The 26,757-nt window shown below is 37.1% G+C and overlaps 1 protein-coding gene and 1 pseudogene across 1 annotated transcript in view; one reads left to right on the top strand and one right to left on the bottom strand.

Annotated features, from left to right (window-relative positions):
* CFAP47 (cilia and flagella associated protein 47) overlaps positions 1–26,757 on the bottom strand; it is a 328,185-nt gene that overhangs the window by 231,327 nt on the left and 70,101 nt on the right. Inside the window, exons 22-26 of the mRNA XM_037067787.1 lie at positions 20,456–20,597; positions 19,421–19,515; positions 13,372–13,531; positions 5,734–5,929; positions 585–821 (exon numbers count right to left, since the gene is read on the bottom strand). Of these exons, the coding sequence (XP_036923682.1) occupies positions 585–821; positions 5,734–5,929; positions 13,372–13,531; positions 19,421–19,515; positions 20,456–20,597 (830 nt within the window). The remainder of the gene's footprint in view (positions 1–584; positions 822–5,733; positions 5,930–13,371; positions 13,532–19,420; positions 19,516–20,455; positions 20,598–26,757) is intronic.
* LOC119002108 (small nuclear ribonucleoprotein E-like) lies at positions 24,145–24,428 on the top strand (annotated as a pseudogene).

Here is a 26,757-nt window from a genome sequence, read left to right as displayed (position 1 = left end):
ACTCATCAGTTGGTAGGTAAATTAAATGATCTCAGGGTATAAGGTAAAAGTGGGATTCCTAGTCCTCAAAGGTAAGAAATTTAAAAAATGATTTCACCAAGTTGCATTTGAATTTCTCTGAGCCTATTAAAGCAGCATGTACCAATCATATTTTAGAAATTTGTTATGCTGATGTTTCTCATGTCCATTTAATATTTATTTAGCATTTCCTTTGTGCCAATTCCTGAGAATTACTCAGTAAGTCTTAACTCAATGAATTTCTCACAATTACAGATGAGATCAGCTATCCCCACTTTATAGATGAGGAAACTGAGAGCCAGAGAAGATTCAGCAACTTCACCAAAGTTATCAAAGGCAGGATTCAAACCCACAGAGCCTAGTTCCAGATAGGAGGTTAGTGACCACTATTATGATATTTCTAATGAGAACAACGTTGCATTTGGAACTTTTAAAATATCTTCATGTCCAAAGTCATTGTTTTAGATGTCTCTCTTTTAACGTTTTACAATAGTGTACAATAGTGTAGAATAACCCTTTTTATCTTCACTGTCAATAAAAAAAGAATCTGCAGTTAAATATCTTACCCGTTACCTCTGTTGTCATTGAAAACAATATTGGTGAAAAATGACACAGGTTTAGATGCCTGGAAGCTGATTTGGCAGGTGAGCTCAGAGTTGATCCCAGTGGGAAAGCCTCTGATGGCTTTGCCTTTGGGAAAATGCACATAAAGGGAGTCATGCCCTTCCTCCTCATCTTCCTCATCCTCCTCCTCCTCATTACGAATGATTATTGGGGGAACTGTGACACTTAAAATTGCATCTCTGTTGAAAATTTAAAAACAACAAATTTTAGCTCAATATGTGCAAGTGATTGGCTTTAAATGCATTTTCTCTGGTTTTTGGGGATTAGAAAAATTAAAACAACAAATACTTATAATAACATGCCTGATTATTAAAGATATGTTCGTATCATGTCTTATTTTCTGGTCACAATATAAGATTGATAATATATTTACTTTAATGAAGAACCACATAAGATGATCAAAAGTTCCTTTTGCCCTCTAAATGTTACAGAACAGGGCCAAGTGGGGTTATGATATACTATTACCGAAAGGACTCTCCACTAGTTTCATTATGCTTGACGCCAGAGGAAAGATGTCTCTCAATGCCAGAGATTTGTGAAAAGGAAAGGAAATGTTTACTTAAAGCTATACAGACTTAAAGTAGTGACCCAATGTCTTCACTAAAATACTAAAGTATTTTGGGATACCCACAGATGCACACAGGCTTTCCTTCTCCCTCTGCCCTGTCCAGGGTGCTGTCTCAGGAAAAGAAGTAGAAGTACGTGATTCAGACTCCCAGCACCATAAGCTTTGTCGGTGCCAGAATCTCCAGTTAATCCAAAGCCATGTGGCACCTCCTCATGGCCCACCAGCAAGAGTCCTTTCACCCCTTTTCTTCCAGGCAAAGTCTCTCCTGCTTCCTAATCCCCGTGCCAAAAGGGAGCACCCAAAGACATGTGGTCCTCACTCTTGCCAAAGCTGTGGGGGTCTCCACTCTGACAAACCACGTGGTTCTCTCCTGCCAAAGCCTCGTGGCTCTCTCCTCTCATGGCTGCCGTGTCTGGGTTTAAATCCCCACCCCAACCTTCCTCTGCAGCCCCATTTCCCACTCCTCCTACAATCAGTTACTCCTGCCAGCATTCCTGTATTCTTCCAGGTTTACTGGGCTGTTATAATGAGTCTGGGCAGGTGTGGCCCCAGGTCACGGGACCAATCTTCTCCAAGCTCTCACGCAGGCACTGTAACCAGGGGGAGTTGCCTCGCAGTTAACATCCTGGGTGGAAGTCACTTCCATCCCCCTGGCTCAAAGCACAGCCACAGCTCTTTAACATACCTATGCAGCCAGTTAAAGGCTATAGATATGTTAAATGACCATGCCAGAGGTTGGTTGCAAAGCTGTTGCTGTACAAAACAGCCCTGCGTGTTCCTGCTCCATGTATCCCTTCCCCTAACTCACACCTGTTGGGGGGAAGGGGTGAGGACATCTTATATGTTTTTCTAATATTTCCTGGACACCTTGAGTTCTGGACCCCATTCCAAATCCCTATTTGGGGCCCCCCCTCTGGGCTGCACCCTGATACATAAAGATTTAAAAAGTTGGTTAAAACACCTAATTAAGTACAATGTGTCCTTAACCACCGCCATTGGATAAACTGTACTGACCTTAAATATATCCTGACAAAAATTTACTTTATTAACTAGAGCTTTATCACATGCAGACTAAGTAATATTAATGAATGAATATACACACATTTCTTTTTTAAAAATTGATATTCTTAAGCACTATATATATATATAAAATGAGTATTTCTGAATCATTACTACTAAAAAATTTAACTTAATGTTCACATAGTTCACTGTATATATATATTTTTTACTTGTACACTTAAGTATATTTTTTTAAATTTATTTATTTTAATTGTTGTTCAAGTACAGGTTTCTGTCTTTTACTCCCACCCCAGCTCACCCCCACAGTGCTCCCCACCTCCCTCCCATTTCTGCCCCCTTAGTTTTTGTCCATGTGTCCTTTATACTTGTTCTTGTAAACCCTTCTTCCTCTTTTCCCCTAAAATTCCCTCCCCTCTCCCCTCTGGTCCTTGTCAGCCTGTTCTGTATTTCAGTGTCTTTGGTTATATTTTGCTTGCTAGTTTGTTTTGTTGTTTAGGTTCCACTCATAGGTGAGATCATATGGTATTTTTCTTTTACCACCTGGCTTATTTCACTGAGCATAATGCTTTCAAGTTCCATCCATGCTGTTGCCAAGGGTAGCAGCTCCTTCTTTCTTTCTGCTGCATAGAATTCCATTGTGTAAATGTGCCATAGCTTTTTGATCCATTCATTTACTGATGGGCACCTAGGTTGCTTCCAGCTATTGGCTATTGTAAATTGTGCTGCTATGAACATTGGGGTGCAGAGGTTCTTTTGGATTGATGTTTCAGGGTTCTTAGGACAGACTCCTAGCAGTGGAATTTCTGGGTCAAATGGCAGATCCATTTTTAGTTTTCTTACAAAATTCCACACTGTTTTCCACAGTGGTTGTGCCAGTCTGCAATCCCACCAACAGTGAACTAGGGTCCCCCTTTCTCCACACCCTCTCCAACACTTGTTGTTTGTTGCATTGTTTATGATGGCCATTCTGACCAGTGTAAAGTGGTTCACTGTATATTTTTAAAATATCCAGCTAATCTAAAATGTTAGTAATTTCAAATAATATAGTATGTAGTACTCACTTTTAGATCTAATTATTATTTGATAACTTTTAGTGGTTTATAAATATTTAACCATATTATTTGTTTTATTTTATTGTATGTGTAGGCTCCTCTAGCAAATAAGAAGTGTCATCAAATGAGAATCATAATTCCATAATATTTTACTAAGAATAAAGATTATTCAGCTAATTAAAGAGAAAAAAGAAAGATCTCAATTTGAGTTTTAGTTAAACCAATATGGTTGACTGGATAAAACTTGAAAAAGTAATTTATACATCAGGTTTGAATCCTATTCTGTCACTAATTATCTGTCATTGGATAAGTAATTACTGTTGCACATTATATTGTACATATAATGAGAAGACTGCGTTACATCATCTCTACAATATCTTTTATATGCTCATTAGACCATATTTTACAAGAATCAACTTTTGACTTGAGGTAATTTTTAAACTGATACTTTTATATATTAATCCAAAAGTTGAAAGACTAAATTATTAATTCATATATGGGACAATGTTTCATGATAAGAAATACATGTTGGCACAAAATAATTTAAACTACTTTTATCTCCTGTTTAAGCAATCAAGGTTAGTGTATAGTTATAAGATAGGGTCTTGAAAGAACAGCAAATCCCAAAGTTATGAAGTTAAAGTTTAACTGTATTTAACTTCTTACAAAGTGGCATTTAGGCCAAGCTCCATGGCATAAGTAAGCATTCATTATGATAGGGGACTCAACAGGTGGAAAATTTTAGTTTAAGGTAAATAGTTATAAGCCTGGTAAGTAATGCATATGTTAAAGCTTTTGTTTCAGAAACTACAAATGAGGCCCATCCTGCCTCCCTGGAGAGACAGGTCCCTCCTGGGACACTGCTAAAGATTATTGCCTGGGGACAAGTGGAGGCATCTGGGCCATTGTGTTCCAGGGAGAGACAGACATCTACCTCCTGCCCCTTGGGAACAGCTAACTGCCCAGGGTGAGAGTGCTGCAGTTTTTTAAATCTAATTTTCCCTGAATTTCAAAACCCCCCCACTGTACTTTGTTCTCTGTTATAAAAAGGCTGGCTTGAAAGGAAATGTAACAAACTCACCATCTTCTTAGATTGCTGGCCATCTGAATAAAGCCCCCTTAAAGATTCAACCCCTGTCTCTGCTTATTGGGTCTGGAATGTGACAGGCAGCAGAAATGCAGGCTTTTCCAGTTTCAATATCATTTTGATGACAAAGTTATATGACAGTGATTCGGGGACTTATCATATGTAATTAAGGTCCCTACTCAAATGAATTTGGGTGGATTAGAATTAATCCAGATGAGATCTTAAAAGGTTTCGGTGTCAGAGACAGAGACTTCGAGAGATGGTGTACTTTGGGCTTTGAATGAAAAACACACCACACTGTGAGAATGAACCACATGGCTAGAACTCGAGAGTGGCCTCTAACAGCTGAGAGTGGTCCCAGCCAATAGCCAACAAGAAAAGGGTGTCTTAGTCCTACAGCTGCCAGGATACATTCTGCCAATAACCAGGAAGTTTGGATGAAGACTGAGCCTCAGATTGTGATAGGGGACTCAAGACTTGGAAAATTTTAGCTTAAGGAAAGAAGTTATAAGTCTAGCAAGTAATGTGTATGTTAAAGCTTTTGTTTCAGAAACTACAGATAAGGCCTGTCCTGGCTCCTGGGAAAACAGCCGACCTCTTGGGGCTCTGTTAGAAATTACCGCCTGGGGACAAGTGGAGGCATCTGGACCTTTGCTTTCCAGGGAGAGACAGATGACCACCCTCCCCTGGGAACAGCTAACTGCCCAGGACAGGAATGTTGCAGCTTCTGAACCTCAAAGCCCTCACCGCACTTTGTTTATCCCCAGTCCCCCACCCTTATAAAAGGTCTGGCCTGGAATGAAAAGAAAAAATGGTCTGTTAGGGTAGGAACCCACCATCTACTGAGATCGCCGGCCATCTGAATAAAAAACACCCATAAGAGATTCAATCGCTGTCACTGCTTATTGGGTCTGGTAGTGACAGGCAACTTGAATGCCAGTGTCTTTGCCAGTTACAATTGAACTGTAGCTATAGCCCACCCTCTGACCTCTGCCTGCTGACACCTGGGGCAGTGGACAAAACTGTCCTGACCCAAAGAAACTCTGAGATAACAGACTCATGTTTTAAGGCACTACGTTTGTGGTAACTTGTCACACAGCAACAGAAAATAACACATGGAATTTTTAAGCTTGCATCTTATACCACAAAGAGACAAGTTAACAAACATTTTTACAAAAAAAAAATTAAATGACCTTGTGAGGTAACTAAGTGGGCTTTTTGTATTTTTAATTTAAATGCGGTTAAATATTTTAACAGTATTTCCAACTGCAGAAACAAATCAGACATTGCTCATGACTTACATAACACAACTACAAACAAAAAACACATAAAGAAACCATGGTAAATTTACATTAAGCATTTACCTGTAATAATTTTGAGGTAAAATCCTGACATTCATCACAGCTGCTACTTTCAAAGGAACAGAGGTGAAAAATATGTACGGAGGGTCAAACAATAACTTGGGCGATTTTATCTCCCCAGTCAGGTGAATCACTTGATAGCGAGTTGGGTTATTATTTAAATGTACAGGAATATTAGCTGTGTATTTTGTAGGATGATCTAATGAAAAAAATTTTAAGTATTTTAGATTAGTTCACACACAAAAATATTTACATAGTTTAAACCTTACTAAATATTAAAATGTACTATGAAATTACAGCTCAGTGAACAGAATAGAGTCCCCAGAAACTGGATTTATCCTGCCAAGGAATTTAAGACATGTATGTAATGAAGAATCATTGAAATAAAAATCTTTCAAAGTGCACTGTCAAAAAATAGAACAAGTCACCTTACAGAGTTTCATTATTATGCGCGAACACATATATCTGAAGAAACAGTGTGATGAGACCTCTTTTCTGATTGTTTTCTGTGCCTTAATAGGAGCTACCCATCCCTTTAGTACATGCAGTACGAAAATAAGAACAGATTATTGTTATAGCCTGAGAGGAAAGGAATGTGCTTTCTCCCAGATATTTGAACTAATGAAAGGCTGCCAGGGTCGACTGGCTAATTTTCCCCGTCAAGAAAGACAGGAGATTCCCATGTGGCAACTCACTATGAGGGAGGGCACTCTGTGTTGGCGAAAAGGGATCAGCCTAGGAGGCTGCAGGCCAGCCCTGGGGGACAGGTTCCATCAGAGCAAGTTGCCAGTGTCAGTGTCGTTTCAAACCAAATCCCCAAATGCAGTGTCTCGAAGGAGGAAACTGTGATCTGGTGAGTATGAATTCAATGCATGATCTTAGAATTCAAGAACTGGACACCAGAGTGACCTGGCAGGGATCAGGGCCATTAAGGTATCACCAGGGCAGAGGATCAGAGTGTTCTGGATGACGCAGAGTTGTGTTTAAACATGGCATCATTGTGAACCACAAACAGCAGCAATGGATTCACTGAACTGATCAGATCAACTAGTTTTCACTGTACTGGATGCCTTCACTTGTTTAGAAAAAAACTCTTTACATGTTTGAATAGTCTGACATCCTTGGAAAATGGGAGCTGGCTGGAGAGGGTAGGGAATAGCGACTTCCTACTAATAGTGACAGATGTGAAAATATAAGAGATTATACTTGCAACTTGAGCTGATAAAATAAGTTATAATAATTTATACATTTGAAGCAGCAATCCCTAACCTTTTGGCACCAGGGAGTGGTTTCGTGGAAGACAATTTTCCCAGGGACTGGGGGGAGGGAGGGCGATGGCTTTATAGCCTGCCACCAGATGCAGCTTAATTGTCCCTTGCCACTCACTGATAGGGTTTTGACATGGGTCTGCAAGCAGTTGATTTATGACGGCCTCTGTGCAGTCAAACCTCTGCGCTAACGCCCATCTGTATTTGCAGCCGCTCCCCAGCGCTAGCATCACCGCCTCAGCTCCCCCTCAGATCATCAGGCATTATTAGGTTCTGTGCAACCTAGATCCCTCAAATGCTCCGTTCACAGCAGGGTTCGCACTCCTATGAGAATCTAATGTTCCCTCTGATCTGAAAGGAGGCAGAGCTCAGGCGGTACTGCAGCCATGGGAGCAGCTGTAAATACAGATGAAGCTTCGCTGGCTCCCCTGCTGCTCACCTCCTGCTGTGCGGCCTGGAGATGGGGGACCACTGATGTACAGCATTATAAATCTGTAAAGATAGTTCTATTTAATGAATCTGGTCCTGTTAAAATTATGTGGGGGAAAATAACGTTAATTTTGGAGTTAGACAAGGTTGTAAGACTCAGTCAATTCAGAATTTTGAATGGGCTATTTTGAGATTACTTTGTTCTGACCTGTTAAAGGTTTCTGGGGTCATACAGGGAAGGGGCTTCATTGTGTAGCCTAACACTACTGGGGATTCAATGGCACTTTTTCTTAAGTGCAGGTATGCCTTCTTTCTCTTCTGAGATGCAAATTATATAAATGTGTTAACGGCATGTTTAATTAATTTTTAACAATTACACATTGGGATCCTAAAGAGGGAGCCCTGGATTTGACTCAAATGGATTTGAACCCTGGATCTGGTCTCAGACCCATACTGAAAGAAAAGTCAAATGGCGGTGTTTTTTATTTCCTTCCAGATTGTCAAGTCCAATTCATCTGGCTAAAACTGTTGATAGGGACATAAAGGAAGAGCTCTGTATGGAAATACAGAGGGTGAGCTGAACTAGCAATTGCTTTCAGAACCAGACACAGTACAAACTGAGAAGAAATACACAGAAATATATCATGAAACCTAATTATTGTAACAAAATATATTTTAGAATGCAGAGAATATTTGATGTTTTCTGTCATATTTTCAGAGTTCTAAGCAGAGGTAATGACCGCTGAAAGATTTTTTAAGCCTACTAATCATAGCATCCTTTGTACTTTCTCTCACACATCAGACTAAGCAATTATACAATGCCATGCTAACAGACATAAGCAAGACATCAACTTAATACAGCACAGTGCTAGCAGAATATTATTGAGAGAGAAAAGACATAGCTCAAGGAACTCTTTAAAAACCTTAAAAGCTAGAATAGGTTCTTACCCTGCCTTTTCTATGGATCACATAGGAAGTCATAGGTATTTTATAGATTGTCACATACAGAATACTGTCCCCAAAATTCTAATGCAAGTGCTTTACTGAGGCTGTGCTCTCGGGGGACCTGCAGGGCAAGAAGCTATGAAAAGCTATGGTTATAGAATCTGGGATGTGACTTTGCCAGAGAGACTGGCCCACAGGAGGGAGTGGGTTGGGCCACTTAAGGTAGTGCTGGTGGTGAAGTTTAAACTCCTAGATATCGCTGCATGAGAAATCTTCTTCCTTCAGCCAAGGGAACAGACATAAGCTATCAGGAGTCAACACCCACAACTGAGAAACAGATAGAAACACCCAGTCATGAGAATCCGGATGGGCCCAAACAGTAAAAACAACAGGATGCAATCCTAATCCTAATGTTGATTCATAAATAAGAAAAATTAGGAAGATAACAGGTAAATTACCATAACACCTTTTAAACAAAAAATAGTTTGGAAGTGGCATTTGGTATATAAACTAACATGCTATAACTAAATAAGCATATGCTTTAAATTAGAGACAGATAGCAATACAGACTTTCTCAAAAACAGAAAAAAGTCTTCATAGCTGATTTTTTTTCAAGCACCTTCCTGCTGCTCCTTTGTTCCGATCTGCTTATGAAGCTAGAGCTGTCAATACTTCCTGTAGCTCATTACCAGGATGAGTCTGTGTTTTTATGCAGCAAGGATCCTCACACTGAGAATTTTCTAAGCTATGTGCATTCTGGGTGTCAAGCTTGGGAAACACTGAGGTTATTACACGAGAACAAAAACAAGCTTATGCAAGGGGGGAGAGAGTCTAGGCACACAAATTACATTAAAGAACAGTAATTCAGATTCAGAAGGAAATGGAGAATTACTTAGAGACCTTTATGAGTCATATATACTGCCACATCCCAGCCTCCATCCCTGTGGCCTTCCAAGGAAAAGACAGTAACAGCAGAATGAAAAGTAAAAGACACCTCACTAAAACTCTTCAAAGCCCTCAAAGGATAAGGCAGGCACTACTCAGGTACCAGCATAGCAGATTCTACCCAGTCCTCTAATGTGTTGTTGAATTCAGTTTGCTACTACCATTTTCAATTAATTAGTTAATTAATTTTTAATTTTTCAGTTTGTTAGTATTTTGTTGAGGATTTTGGCCTTAGTTTATTTTCGTATCGTCTCTTTGTCCAGCTTTGGTACCAAGGTAATGCTATCCTCATAAAATAAATTTGAAACTGTTCCCTTTTCCTCTTCATTTTCTACGAGAATTTGAACAGGATTGTTATTACTTCTTTAAAGACTTGACAGAATTCTCCAGTGAAGCTATCTGGTCCTGGGCTATTTTTTTTTATTGAGAAATTTTTAGTTGCTGATTCAATCCTCTTATTGATAGGGGACTCAAGACTTGGCAAATTTTAGCTTAAGGTAAAAAGTTATATGCCCTGGCTGGTATTGTTCAGTGGATTGAGTATGGGCCTGGGAACCAAAGAGTCCCTCCTTTGATCCCCAGTCAGGGCACATGCCTGGCTTGCGGGCCAGGTCCCCAGTAGGGGGCGTGCAAGAGGCAACCACACACTGATGTTTCTCTCCCTTTCTTTCTCTCTCTGTGCCCCTCTCTCTAAAAATAAATAAATGAAATTTTCAAAAAAACTTATAAGTTTAGCAAGTAATGTGTATGTTAAAGCTTTTGTTTCAGAAACTACAGATAAGGCCCATCCTGGCTCCTCGTAACAGCTGGCCTCCTGGGACACTACTAGAGATTACCGCCTGGGGACAAATTGGAGGCATCAGGGCCTTTTGTCTTCCAGGTGAGCAAATGAACACCACCTTTCCTGGGAACAGTGTTGCAGCTTCTGAACCTCAAAGCCCTCACCACACCTTGTTTGTCCTCCCCCACCCCCTTATAAAAGATCTGGCCAGGAAAGAGAAGGGAATTAACCCGCCATCTTCTCAGATCCCTGGCCATCTGAATGAAGTGCCCATAAAGATTCAATCGCTGTCATTGCTTATTGGGTTTGGTAGTGACAGGCAGCCTGAACACTGTTTTCTTTTCCGGTTACATTGTCAGTCACAGATCTGTTCTGCCCATGATTTTTAAAAAGGTATTTTAGCCCTGGCTGGTGTGGCTCAGTGGATTGAGCGCTGGACTGCGAACCAAACAGTTGCTGGTTCGATTCCCAGTCAGGGCACATGCCTGGGTTGTGGACCAGGTCCCCAGTAGGCGGCATGTGAGAGGCAATCACACATGGATGTTCCTCTCCCTCTCTTTCTCCTTCCCTTCTCCTCTGTCTAAAAATAAATAAATAAATAATCTTAAAGTAAATGAATAAAAAGATATTTTCGAGAAACACAAATGCTTCAGTTTCTAACAAGGAAGATAAGAACCAAAATACTCAAATACCTAAAGTAAGATACAAGCTAAATGTGTTCGGGTGACATTGTAGGTAACGGTGCAACAGGGACTTCTGAAAATTCACTCCTCCATGAAAGCTATGACAACACAGGCAAAAATTGTTAAAAATCAGTCATTGCTGGTAGAATTTTAAATTGTTACAATTACTCTTTACAACAGTTTGGCAGTTTCTTAAAATGCCAAGTATCAAATTATCTATGATTCAACAATGCCACTCTGTGATATATGCCCAAGTAAGTGAAAACATGTGTCCACACAAAACTATACATGAATGTTCATAACTGTGTTATTCATAAGAGGCAAAAAGTAAAGGCACTCTAAATGCCTATTAACTAAATGGGCACTGAATGTTTATGAATAGACAATATGTGAAATAGCCATGCAATTATTTAGCCATAAAAAGGAAGGAAATATTGATTCATGCTACAACATGGATGAAGCTGGAAACTATTATGCTATGTAAAAAAAGCCAATCACAAGAGGATAATACATTGTGTGATTTTACAAAACACACTAGCTGGAAATAAAATTCCAAATTATTTCAGCAAATTCTTGAAAGTAGAAAGGAAATATTGGAAGTAGAAAGAAACTCATATTATGATTTTTACTTTGTAAGTTCATTGATGTCATTTCATCTTAGAGCTGATAGGAAAATATATTTTGAAACAGGTATTTTTAAAGGTTGAAATGTAATCACATATAGAACAGAAATAGGAGGTATAGTATGAAAAACAAAAACTGGATCAATACATATAATTAAAAAATAAAAATAAATAAAATTGAATAAAAATGAACAAATATATATATTATAACATTAAATATAAATAACTTTAATTCCTCTCCTAAAAATTACATTTCTATCTTGCTCAAAAAGAAAAGCAAGGTCCTTTGCTTTAAAACACTCATTTTAAATTTGTAAGATGCAGATTGAAAATATGCTTATATTTCAGCCAAAGACAGAAAAAAGGAAGAAAAAATGGTAATATATCACATAAACAGCATTGAAGAAAAAAGTATTTTGTAGAAAAAAAAATTTTAAAGATGGACTGGATGAAGAGTCTTTACATTTCTCTAAAGATTTTATTTATTTATCTTTAGACAGGAAGGGAAGGAGAGAAATATCATTGTATGGTTGCCTCTTGTGCATCCCTTGCTGGGAACTGATCTGCAACCCAGGCATGTGCCCTGACAGAGAATTGAACCGCGATCCTTTAGTTCACAGGCCCACGCTCAGTGTACTGAGCTACACCAGCCAGGGTTGTAGAAATAATCTTTTAATGCATATACTAATTTATAAAAGAAACATTAGACAAACCTTTCATGACATCTAAATATACAAAGCAAAACTATTGAAATAAAAAAAATTAACAAACTGCCATTATAATAACACATTCAACCCTGGCTGGTGTGGGTCAGTGGATCGAGTGCCAGCCTTCAAACCAAACGGTCACTGGTTCGATTCCAAGTCAGGGCAACATGCCTGGGTTGCAGGCCAGGTCCCCAGTAGGGGGTGCATGAGAGACAACCACATATTGATGTTTCTCTTCCTCTTTTCCCCTCTCTCTAAAAATAAATAAATAATATATTTAAAAAATAACACATTCAGACATATTTTTGTAATAATTGCAATTTTAATATAAATGTAGTATATATTAAATATATAATGCTTAATATAATTGTAATGTTGTATTGTTGTAACATTGTATTAACAGATTCAGGGTAGAATATATAGTAGGAGGAGAGGGGGAAAAGGAAGAGGAAAGATATAAATATTATTAATAATGAAACAACTTTATTACTTACCATGATTTTATGTTATAAACTTTTTACTTAGAAAAGAATGTAGAATAGTATTTGAAAAACTTCCAGATTTAACCAGACAAGTTCAGTATGGAAGTACCAGATAAAATATAAATATATTCCTTTTATACAGTGATAGTTAATTTAAAAGAATGGAAAAAAACATCATTAGCAATAATGACACATGTAAAATAAAACTTTAATTACTGAAAAAAAATGCTATTCTCTAAAGTGAAAAACTCAACTATGTGCTTTTTTCTAGAAACTGAAAAAAAACAGACTACAGTTCATTTTGAAAAGTAAACGTGTAAGAACTGCCACGAATTTTTGTAATAGATATTTAATGAGACATTTTGTCATACCAATTATAAAAAGATATAATAAAATTACTATAATAAAAAAACCACCAGAATTCAAGTGGAAATATAGATAAAAAGAGATGCTGGTCAGCTTCCCCCAAAGCAAGAAATCCAAGAGTATAGGCCAAAAGACGCAATGCCTTTTCTGACCCAGCCCTGGAAGGCCCACACCATCACATCCATAATATCTCATGAGTTACACACCAGCCATGTTCGATGTGAGAAGGATTACAATGGCCTGAATACCATGGAAGCCATTTACTAAGGATGGTTACCACAAAATTCTGGTAAGAAACTTCTTAAAACTGTTTTAAAAACATGTAACGAATGAGTTAAACTTTTGTATACATAATGAAGCAATCTGTGAAAGATAAACTGAAATATCAACAAACACAGGAAAAACTACGTACCTGGACAAAACGTTACGGAAACATTATACTGTTCATATGGTTGCAGAGTTCCACTCAGTTCACTAAATGCAAATATGCCTTTTTTGAAAAGTTTGCCACTTTTACTAATATCAAAAGCCCAGTCCACGTTTCTTTTTGACAAATTACGTAAGGAAAACTTCTGTTAATACACAAAACATAAAAGAAGCAATGTGTAATATCAAATGTCTTTGGCATTATCATACAAACTCAATGGGCCTATGCGCAAAGTCAAGCAATTTTAGGAGCCTACAAACTGTTTTCTGTAGTGACCGTACCAGTATTTGTATTCTAGAATTTTGTACCATGTACATACACCTGTTTAGTAATAAATAAATGGAACTCATATCTCATTTAAGTTTACATTTTTTGATAACTGGAGGTTGAACAGACTTTTCTTTACCTATTGCCCATTTCTATTTCTTACCTTGTAAATTGCATTGTCACGCTCCTGCATAAGATACATCTTTGTAAAGCTCCTATAACAGTATTAAAATCTGGGCACTTTTGGAAAACCTACAATATTTCCTAAAGTAGAGCTGTATGGTACTGTGCTCTCAGTGGCCACGCTTTCATTTAAGGAAATGCCCTTACAAGCGCATACCACTGTTCCCCAAGCAGTGAGGGATTTCCCTTGGCACCACAAGCAGCAAAGAAAACCCAGTGAGGCACAATAGAGTCTCCATATTTGAAAAGCTACAACTGTGATGAATCCAGGAGAGGAAGGACTTTTTATCTTGGGGCTCAAAAAGCCAATTATTACCAGTGTACCTTTTTTTAGGTTTATGATACATATGTGCATGGGATAACATTAACATGTCATACAAAAGTGAAAATAAGACATAATCTTCCCAATGCAATTTATAACTAATATTACACTTAACTGTTAAAAATTTAGAAGGTGATTGCATGCTGCTTTTGTGCTCATTTTCCCCTCATATATTTTCTTAGGCACACAATTTGAAATGACATGGTGGTTTTGTCTAACTCCTTCTTTTTCCATTTTAATTCAATAGAGACATACTCTTGGTTTTTTTTAATACCAAGTTGGTCCAGCAGGACAAACTGGAATCAAAGGAACCACATTTGAGTGGACATGTATTAACCTTTCCCAGGAATGGGAGGCCCGAGCACAGCAGCACCTTCCCGCAGCCCTGTCAACCTCCAGATATGTGGAATTTCTTCAGACTTAACCCTTGGTCTGGGCAAGTTGAAAGGCATTTAAAATAGCCATTTCAAAAGTGTATTGCGAGGATGACCTTACATAACATTTAGCCCTAGGAATGCATCTAACAAGCCGTGACGTCATTACCATCATCACCACCATCATCATTAGGAAGATGAATACAAGCATGTGACCATTTATCAAGGTGAAGGCAGGGTAAACAAAGAAACCACAAATGAATCTACGTACCCCAATTCTGGGAATCTGAGGGACTTTCAATCAATATTTCCTGATGATTTTGCAGACAAACAGAACCAAACAAAAAGCAGCTATTTTGCTTGCTAATTCAAGCACTCATCCCAGGGGGAAGCCATTTCACTTCCTCTTCACATCTCTCACAGAACATCTCAACTGATACAACCAACCAGAGAAGGATGAGTATTTGTAAGAGAACTGAACAATGAAGGGTGTAAGGTAAGTGAGTTACAAAGATAAATTCACGGGAAAATACTTTGCTGGTTTCTCAAAAAGTTAAGCATAGTATTACCACATGACCCAGCACATCCACTCTACATATACACCAAGGGAATTGAACACATAGCAGCCCAGAGGCACGGGGTTTCTTTGGGGGGCGATCAAAATGTTCTGAAATGAGATAGCGCTGATGGTGGCACCACATACTGAATATGCAGGGTCCACACAAATAACACTACTTTCTTATTACAAAGTCGTAAGCATGTCATTTTGTGACATCACAATATCAAACCTAAGCACACCACATGACATTTTAGGTGAAATGTCCAAATTAAAACTATAAACTATTACACTCATAGTATTACCCTACCAACCACACTCGAGCAGGTGTTACTTCTGCTGGACCCTGTATTAAAAACCACTGAGCTTTGCACTTCACAATGAGAAATTGTATGTTAAGTGAATTATATATTGATTTTCAAACAAGAAATGAATTTACCGACTGCTTCAAAGATAACCCATATTTCAGACCAGTTGATGTAATTTGGGAGAATGGTTTCATGTTGTCCATGGAAGAAAAAAGCAGATGAGACAACAGCACCAAAGACAAGTTAGACACAAACTAGTAACAGTTCAAAAGAAAAAAGAAAGAACATTCTGAAGAACATGCCAGACTAGTACTCTTTAAAACTGTTGCCCTGGCTGGTGTAGCTCAGTGGATTGAGCACAGGCCTTCGAACCAGAAGATCGCGGTTTGATTCCCAGTCAGGGCACATGCCTGGGTTGCAGGCCAGTTCCCAGCAGGCAACACATGAGAGGCAACCATACATTGATATTTCTCTCCCTCTCTCCTTCCCTTCCCCTCTAAAGATAAATAAATAAAATATTTTTAAAAAAACTATTAAGGTCATAAAAAATTTAGCAAGACCATCACATATCTGAAAAAACTAAATGAAATATAGCATCCTGGCTGGGACTATGGGGAGGTAAAAGGACTTTAGTAAAAAACTGCTGAAATCCAAATAGAATGTGTTGTTTAGTTAATAATGTTATACTAATGTTAATTTCTTAGTTTTAAAAAATATTCTATGGTTATAGAAGTTGTTAACATTCCAAAAAGGTCCGTGAAAAGTATCTCTCAGCACTATCTTTGTAATGTTTTGACAAATCTGGGAGTTATAGGGATGACTTGTGTGTATACTCACCTTTCCATATTAAAATAAAACCTTTAACCAGTTTATTTTTAATTCACTTTAATCTTCAAAAATTTGAAGAGGATAGCCCTAGCTGGTGTGGCTCAGTGGACTGAGTGCTGGCCTGTACACCGAAAGGTCGCCCCTTGGATTTCAGTCAGGGCGCATGCCTGAGTTGTGGGCCAGTTCCCTGGTGGTGGGCACACAAGAGGCAACCACACATTGATGTTTCTCTCCATCTCTTTCTCCCTCCCTTCCCCTCTCTAAAAATAAATAAATAATCTTCAAAAATCAAAGAATATAAAATTTGCCCCATGCAAATGTAACCACAACAAAATAATGCACTTCATTTCTTCCTAAACAATGACTGTTTTTAAGATATTTAACATTAAACAATGAGTCACTTTTTACCCTGGATGTCTCTTAAGTACTTAAACATTTAACTGTAATATGTGTCTGCTATATAACAAAGTTCACTTGTACCTTATAAAGAAAACATCTTTTACAACAGAATGTGGGCATGAAATTGTACTAGCTATTTGAATGACTCATTTTTCTCATTTTGCAATTAAGGAAATGGTATGAAAACTCTAAAATACTACCCACTTTCCATATCCTATCCTAAGAATACAACCAATATAGCCAGCTATAGAGAAACATTGTTTAGTTTGTTTAGTATGTGTTGTATCATTTTTCTTTAAAATTTTATCAAAATAATACTGTGCATAGGTTACATAAATAGCTCAAAATGCTTATAAAAATAACTGTCCTATTCAACCCCTCCTCCTCAACAGTTTTGCCTCCCAGAAGCAGCCAATTATAGCCAATTCTGATTTTGGCTTTCTCTAGCAGTTATACCTTATTCCAAATGTGATGTGGATATGGCTTACTTTAGTTTTTTTAATGGCTGCTATAACAATTTACCACACAGTGGTTTCGAACAACACAAATTAATTATATTATAGTGGCTAGACATTGTAGGTTAGACATTCAACACAGATATCACTAGATTAAGATCAAGGTGTTAGAAAAAAACTATGACACTCTCTGGAGGTGCTAGGAAAGCATCTCTTTCCTTGTCATTCCCAGTTTATAGACATCAGACATATTCTTTGGCTGGTAGCCTCCACTATCTTCAAATCCAGCAACATCTCATTTCTCTGCCCTTCTTCTATTATCATATTTCCTGCTGCTAACAGCCTGAAAAGCTTCTCTGTTTGTGACCACTCGTGTAAAAAGATCGGGACCACCTAGATATTCTAGGATAACTTTCCTTGCTCAGGGTCCTTAATCTTAATCACATTACACATCGGCAAAGTACCTTTTGCAAAATAAGGTAGTGTATTCACAAGTTCTGGGGATTAAGAATTAAACAAATTTGGAGGACCTAATTTTGACTACCACATGGCTATTTCATGGTTTATCAGATTCAGATATCATGTCTTGATCACCTACTAGCATAGATGAGGATTTAGCTCATTTGCACTCCGCTACTCCAATCTCCACCTCCCAACTTTAAATATTTGTATTATTTTAATTCTTCCATTGCCACCTGGCAACTTTAAACAGTGTATTTATAACTTCAGTTCTTTTTCTGTCAACTTTAGAAAATTCCCTTTCACCACCCACTATGTAAGATAGGTTTCACTCCTGTTCCTTCCACCATTCCCAACCCTTCTGTCAACTTAACCTTCACATCCTCTTTGTGTGTACCGTACTTGCCATTTTAAATATAAAATATTATATATGATCATATTTGAATTCTGTTACATAAGCATCTTGACTTCTCTGTATTATATATTTTATTCTGACTGACTGTAAATATCATTCATGCCAAATCCAAGTAGTGTATTAGAGTCATAGTTCCTTCTCTGTGGGCCAACGTGAGTCCTTCGCCACTCAAAAGGGAAGATTCTCATTGTCTAGATCAGGGGTGTCTACCTCATTTTCACTGGGGGCCACATCAGCCTAGTGATTTTAGAGCTGTATAAATGTAACTACTCCTTAACTGTTAATCCAGAGTTCAGTGCAGCCACGGGGTAGAAACAAGGTGCCAGGATGAATTAAAACAAGGTGAAGGACCAGATTCACCCCACGGGCCTTGTGTTTGCCACCTGTGATCTACATTGTATTTTATCACACCAAGTGAATAAAATTACAATTATATAAAATGATAGAAAATAATCTTGCATTTACACAGGTATTGTTTTGCTCTGGAATTCAAGCCAATTCAGTTCACCTACTCTTCCTTCCTAGCCCTGTATACACGGTCTTTGGCATCCTTGAAGTTACATTACAGTTAGAAGTCTCACTGACATTTTACACTTGAAAAAGTCACATTTTAATTTTAGAAGAGACCCTCTATTGTTCTCTAACTATAATTGCATATACCCTCAGCTATTATTTTATGGATGCAATGTTAATTGTTTTCTCCAGATAATTTTTGTTCAAGCTATAAAGGTTCAAAATTTATTGTAGAAAAAGCAATATATAACACAAAAAAGGAAAACTACAAATACACATTTCTACAATGTATACACAAGCTTCCTTCATATACATTCTCTAATTTTTCTAGATAGTCATAATTAGAAGAGATGTAAAATATCTATTAAGAAAAACAGAGTAGATTATCAGAGAAGTCACTTTATTATATATCTGGGCTTTTTCACTTGTTATTATTGCCTTGCATCACATTTCCTTATTTATATGGAGCATATTTCACATTAATTTTACTCATAGTTTCCATTTGCACAAAAAGAGAGGCATAATTTAATTCTATTCCACAAATTTTGGATAGTCCTATTTAATATATACGTATACAAAATAAATGACTTTATATATGTTAGCATACTTGGAACAATTCTGAGAAATATGAGTTTTATAAATATAAAATACAGGGTGGAATAAAAGTAGGTTTATAGTTGTGACTTTGCAAAAGACAGAGTTTATTTTTGTATTACCATTTATTCATTATTGTACTAAATTCATTCAAACAACTATAAACCTACTTTTGCCCCATCCTGTATATACATACTTCTGAGAAATATGAGATATATATGTATGTAAATTATACATACCTATATATGCAAACTCTCTAAAAATAAAAGACTCTTTATAACATATGTTTCACAATAACTCAATAAACTAAAAACCATAATCAGAAAAACAGTTGTAAACTATACCAATTTTCCGTACATACCTGAGTTTTTCTGACATTTTCCATGGTATTCACAGTACTTGGCACAATATTAAATACAAATTCATTCTTGGATAACTTCACTGGCGCTTGCAATACTATGGGAAAAGTAAATAGACTGATAAACTATAAATAGATATAAGCTTGTAGATAATTCTTAATAGAGTTTTCAACATAAAACAATAAAATATATAATTATTTTCTATTTCTATATTCCCAGCAAAACAAAAACTTAAAATTTGAACACTTTTAGAATATCTTGGTTTATCACATCTACAAAATCCCAATTCTGTATTTTTAATGGTAATTAATTACAAGTAAAATTTAAAAACTATCCTTGAGACAAAAAAATATAAAAATATGAGAAAATTGAGCTAAGAAAAAAATAAACAAAGATAAAATGATCTCCATACTGGAGTTTGACCAATGCAATCCAGAGTGAAAAGAAATACAGAAAGAAGAATTATGTGAATAAAGGAAATACATAGATTGCATATCATAACATTTATGCATGAGAAAAGAAAGCAGCTATCTATTAAAGGTTGAAATTGTTAGAAGCTTTAAAAATACAATACAGCCCTGGCTGGTGTAGCTCAGTGGATTGAGCACAGGCCTGCGAACCACACGATCGCGGTTCGATTCCCAGTCAGGGCACATGCCTGGGTTGCAGGCCAGTTCCCAAAAGGGGACACACGAGAGGCAACCATACATTGGTATTTCTCTCCTTCTCTCCTTCCCTTCCCCTCTAAAGATAAATAAATAAAATAAAATAAATACAATACAGAAGACATAATCTGCTGAAAAATCTTATCTTTAAAAAATTATTAAATTTATTGGGGTGAAAATGGTTAATAAAATTATATAGGTTTCAAGTGTACAATTCTGCTAATACATCATCTGTATATTGTATTGTGTGTCCACCACCCAAAGTCAAAACTTCTTCTGTCACCACATATGTGACCCCCCTCTACCCTTACTATCCCCTGAAGTGTAAATGTTTGGTTTATGCACACCACTTGTATGATTCCCATTACATACCAACAGCTTGAACATAACATGGTTGAATAAGTGGTACTGTATTTGGAGGTATTGGAGCATTTAACACATGATATTCAGTGTACAGTTCTGATGAGTCATAGAAGTTAATTCGAACTTGAAAACAAAATTCATACACTCTCACCTGAGAGACAAAAATAAATTATATCTGTGACTTTTTTGCTATAAAAATTGTGATAATAATTTTATTGTTTATATGTAAAATATACAACTTGATTATTTGATATACATATACATACTGAAATAACACCATAATCAAGCTATTTAACATATCCATTACCTCACATAGTCACCTTCTTCTTATTTCTTGTGATGAGAACACTTATCTACCCTCTTAGCAAATTTCGGGTATAAAGTATAATATTGTTATCGCAACTACCATAGTACCCAGCAATCTTACTTCTGGGTATTCATCCTAAGGAAATGAAATCAAAATCTCAAAGAGATACCTGCATTATATTTATTACAGTATTATTCATAATAGTCAAGATACGAAAATAATGCAACTGTTCATGAAAGGACATACAATGGAATATTTTTAAGCTTTAAAAAAAAGAACAATACCCTCCCATTTTCAACAACAAGGATGGACCTGAAGAACATTATGCCAAGTGAAATAAGCCAGACAGAGAAAGATAAATCTCATATGACCTCACTTACATGTGGAATCTAATATAGTCAAACTCGCGGAAGCTGAGAGTAAAATGGTGGTCACCAGGGACTGTGGGGAGCTAGAAATGGGGAAATGCTGGTCAAGGGGTCCAAACTTTCAGTTATTCAAGATAAGTAAGTTCTGGAAAGCTAATGAAATACTATGAATTTAGCAACACAGCAGTTTTAAAAAAGACAGTTTCAGCCCTGACCAGTGTGGCTCGGTTGCTTGGGCATCATCTTGCAAAGCAAAGGTTGCAGGTTTGATTCCCGCTCAGGGCATATGCCTGGATTGCAGCTTCGGTCCCCAGGTGGGGTGCATACAGAAGCAACCGGTTGATGATTCTCACATCAATGTTTCTCTCCTACTCTTTCTGCCCCTCTTCCCCTCTCTCTAAAAACAGATAAATAAAATCTTTTAAAAAAAGAGTTTCAAAAAGGAAATTATTTTGTAATATTGAAAATGCATATTTCAAAATAAGACTTGGTTTATTTTTCATGACTCCAAAACTAAATCTTCAAAATAAATAAATTTTAGAAATTACTATTAATATAAAATGGACCAAAGACATAAATACAAAATCAAAAGATATAAATGCTGTAATAAGAAAATGTAGAGAAGCCCTGGCTGGTGTAGCTCAGTGGATTGAGTGCAGGCCTGCAAAGGGTTGCTGGTTTGATTCCCAGTCAGGGCACATGCCTGGGTTGCAGGCCAGGTTCCCAGTAGGGGGCACATGCAAGGCAACCACACATTGATGTTTCTCTCCCTTTCTCCCTTCTCTCTAAAAATAAATAAATACAATCTTTAAAAAAATAAAGAAAATGTAGAGAAAAAAATTTTGTTATCCCCATTTAATATTAAAGATTTCTTAAATGCAATATGAAAAATCATTTATAAAACAATTATTAAATTGTGATTTGGTAAAATAAAAAACATCTGTTTTTTAAAGATGTTAAGAAAATAAAATCATAAGCCAAACACACATTTCTGACAAAAAATCCTATTTGCATCCAAAATATCTAAAGAACACACAAGACCAATGAAAAACAAAGTACCTAATGAAAAACTAGGTAAAATATTTAAATAGACAATTCCTAACAGAATATATATATATATATTACTGCATGAAAAAATGTTTAACAACATCAGGTATTAGGGAAATGTAAATTGAAATCAAAGGAGGTAACACTTCACACTTATCACAATGGCTTAAACAAACATGACACACTGCCAAACATTTGGTCTGTCCAAAACATACATGGGCACATTTTGCCCACAATAAAATGTCCTTGAAATTTGGTCCTGTCCAATACATCCATCCTTAGACAAAGTCCCTGGGTTCAAATAGCCCATAACATTTGTTTCTATTTTTGGTTTACAGAATTAATACATAAAAATACTATCATGTTTTATTGGTTCAATAACTGTGTGGTGGGCCTGGCTGGTACATCTCAGTGGATGGAGCACGGGCTGGGAACAAAAAGGTCATTGGTTCAATTCCCAGTCGAGGCACATGCCTGGGTTGTGGGCCAGATCCCCAGTAGGGGGAGTGTGAGAGGCGGCCACACACTGATGTTTTTCTCCTTCTCTTTCTCCCTCCGTTCCTCTCTCTAAAAATAAATAAATAAAATCTTTTAAAAAAGAATATAAGGCATTAAAAATAATTGCATTGTAGATGTATTGCCAATAATAAATATTCTTGCCTTGGTAGCCTAGGTGGTCATGCTGCATGGGGTTTGGTAGATGAGACAAGGTTCAAATTTTGAACAGGATTTATACAAACTATGGGCCAAATGTCTGCTAATTAAATGTTATTTCCAAGTACTGATGAAGATATGAGCACGTAATACACTTATGCATTGATGATGGATGGAATGCAAAATTTTATAGTCATTTAAGAAAACAGTTTTCGAATTTCTTAGAAAATTAAATATGTACTTAACATGAGGCCTAGAACTCCCAATCCTAGGTATTTACCAAAAAGAAACAAAAACTTATTCATACAAAAACCTGCATGCAAATGTTTATTGTTGCCTTATTAATAGTTCCCAAAACATGAAAACAAACCTAATTCTCTCCAAATGGTAAATGGATAACAAGCTTTGGTAAATCCATACAAGAATACTTTTTAACAGTAAAACAGAATGAACTAATGTTACATATAATACTATGGATGAATTTCAAATGAGTTATTCTAAGTAAGAGACACCACACTAAAAAGGCAACATACCTTATTATTTCATTTATATAAGTGAAAAGGCAAAATTGTACAAACAACATGAGGTCAGTGTCTGCTACGAACTGGAGGTCAGGGAGAGGTTGGCTTACAGAGAGGCACAAGAAAAATTTAGGGAAGGTAATCAAACTGCTCTCTATATTGATTTTCATATTTGCTATAAAACTGTGTAGTTTGCCATTGCTCATATAACACAGAGAATTTTACAGCATCACAATTTCAAAAGTAAATGAAATGAAGTTAAAGCTATTCTTTAGCTTTATACATCTGAGTTTTATACATCTGGATTCAAAATGTAAATCACACCAATAATATACACAGCCAGTCAGAATGAGTCATAGAACAAATACTTGAGTTTCATAACATCTTGACAATTATATAATGCTAGCCCTCACTTTCAAATGAAGACTCTGTAATCCAGCCTTGATAAAAACATGACAAGTTTGCACCAAGGAGAAGAAACAGAGCCAATTTTGATGTGTAGGGTCCATACCAAAATGAAAGGAGAGGGTAACATCAGCCAGATGGTGGATATCCAGTTCCAAATGCCTATCTCTCCACAAAAACATTGAAAGCAAGCAAAAGCTGTGAGGACCAACTTTGTTAGAACTCGGGAAAATAGTCAAAGCTTTATAGCAACCAAGTGAACACTGAATCAAAAAGAAAACAGCTTAAAAATAGTAAAAACAAAATCACAAAAATTAGTAAGAAAGCAATCTCGGAAGTAGCTTTCTGAGGTCTAAGGTAGTGTGTGGGTTCGTTTGGTCTTTGCCAGCTTCCACCATGGCGTACTGTGGCTGGGGCCGAGAAGTGCAGAAAATGATCGTGCAGCCCGTCAACCTCATCTTCAGATACTTGCTTGCAAAATGGATCTCAGATTCATGTGTGGCTTTATAAGCAGGTGAGTATGTGGATAGAGGGCTGTGCCATTGGTTTTGACAAGTATATTAACCTCGTGTTTGTTGATGAAGAAGAGATTTTTTTCCAAAACAAAGTCAAGAAAATGACTGGAGGCAATCATGCTAAAAGGAGATAATATTACTCTTCTCCAAAGTGTCTCCAACTAGAAATGACTCATGAAGTGAAAAATGGTTGAGAAGGCAGGACAGTTTGTGTTGTCTAGGTGTCCTTTGATTAAAATATAGCTCTTAAACATCTACTCATATGGCTTTGATTATTCTTATGTTATTACCAAATGACAATAAATGCTGTGGCATTGTTTTTACTTTATTTTAAATGAAATTATATTTTCCTTAAAGAATATTATCTTATTCTTTAAGTTTTTTTTATATAATATGGACTCATGTTTTAAAGTCAAGTACTATATAAAAGTATGTTTCTGAAACCATCATCCTCATCTGACAGGAGATAAGTTCCCTATGGAAGAAGCTGAGGGAGAGGAAGGAGGAGGTCAATGAAAACAAAGAAACTGAGAGGCCAAGGTTATGGAAGGACCCCCATATGGATACTGAAGTCACTCCAAAAATGAGAGGAGTGGGGTAAAGGATACACAATGAGCCTGGCTGGCAGCAATGTCCAGAGATTTACTCTGAAACAGGCGAAGTGGTAAACTCACATACGCTACAAACTTCAAAGAACCAACCATGTTTAACAGATAAAGATCATCTAGAAAAACCAACTCAGGGAGCCAAATTCCAAAAAGGATAACATCTACAGCCACACCCACATCCACAGGAAAATATATATAATCAGGCTATATAGAGATAGCCATGTTCGTTATATGAAGAAACCATGAAGGGAAAAGAAGACCTAAAACACAAGGGTTTATGTAATATAATTTAATAAATTATATTAAATCTAGGGAGCCTAGAAGGCAGAGAGGAAGGAAAAGAAAGGCAGGTGTGGGGGAGTTCAGAATCACTAGGGAAGAGAACCTACTCACAGACGGCTCCACTTTGGGAATGAATGAGGTAACTAGTAAACACTATAGATTATCTCCTGACAGTCAGTGAGCATTGAATCTTGACTGTCATTGGGTGCAGTGCTGGGCCCCAAAGTGGGGGATGATAGGAGTAGAAGATGGAAGTGATGGGAGAGGTTTAACGCAGAGCATGACTGTGGGCATCACTGAAGAAAATCTGCTGTTGTTGATTCTGATGATGTTAGTAATGATAATTCAGTGCACTGGTCTCAGCCCCTGTCTCTATTATTTTAAGTATGACATCATTTCTCTCCAGAAACATATACATTTTCTAAAATACTGTGGGCTGAATTCACAGAGCTCAGAGTCACCCTCTGCCTTCTCTAACTGCCTATTGTGTGTACATGGAAAGTCTTACTGCCCTTGCCTTCTTAACTCACATCTTCACAGACAGGTCACATAAAATACGTTTTTATCTAAGGTAGCCCTGTAACTACTCAGAATGCGAAACTGAGAGTTTCCATGATTTCTTCACCCATATAAGTCTTACCCTCTCAACCAAATTGTAAAATATAAAACATCTTTTACGCAGCAACTCAGTTGGCATGTAGGCAAAAAGGTGAGTTTTATCACTGCAAAACCACTGAGGTATCTAATGAAGAGGGAAAAGTTGGAAAGTGTTGCAAGGTATGACCTTCTTAGTGCTTTTGTAGATGTTGTCTTTCAAACACAAGGATGTCTCAAGCAGAAAATCATTTTCTGATGAAGAAAAGATTTCATCCTGTGGCCAGTGTTGGCAGACAAAAATGCTTACTTAGGACTACAAAAGAGGCAAGAAGCATTCGAATGTCCTCTATTTTAATCCCTGAAGCATCTTTCCTAGCATGCTGTAAATTTGACTGTAAATCCAGAATAACCACTGTGAAATGTTTACCCAAAGATCGAATATTCTTTTTTTTAATTTTATTTATTTATCTTTAGAGGGGGAGAGAGGGAGAGAAGGAGAGAGGGAGAGAAATATCAATGCATGGTTGCCTCTCGCATCCCCCACTGGGAATTGGCCTGCAACCCAGGCATGTGCCCTGACTGGGAATCGAACCAGGCCCGCGCTCAATCCACTGAGCTACACCAGCCAGGGCAGATCGAATATTCTTAAAGAACAGAAAAAGGTTGGTGGAAAAAGAAGAGAGTGAACAAATCGCCCACATTTTGAAAAGCTTCAGAGAACACATAGAGCCGCAGAGATGAGAACCGCAGAAACCTGGGAAGCCACTCAGCCATGCAAGTTAACCCCTCTGTGACACAGGACAGACTCCGGGCCATTGTGGCAGGAAAAGTAAGGGTAAAATAGGGAAAAATAAAATATTACAGCACTTCCAAATACAACTTTATACAGTGTTGCAAATGCTCTGCATGTTCAGTAGCCATATGTGGATACTGAGAACTTGAAATGTGGCAATTTTGACTGAGGAAATAAAATTTTCATTTTATTACATTCTGAATAATTAAAGACT

The sequence above is a fragment of the Sturnira hondurensis genome, unplaced genomic scaffold (genome assembly GCF_014824575.4).
Source record: "Sturnira hondurensis isolate 20B ecotype Veracruz unplaced genomic scaffold, ASM1482457v3 Scaffold0017416, whole genome shotgun sequence".
Taxonomy (NCBI): Eukaryota; Metazoa; Chordata; class Mammalia; order Chiroptera; family Phyllostomidae; genus Sturnira; species Sturnira hondurensis.
Note: the sequence above shows the minus strand (reverse complement) of the source record. Positions and strands in the feature narration are given on the sequence as shown.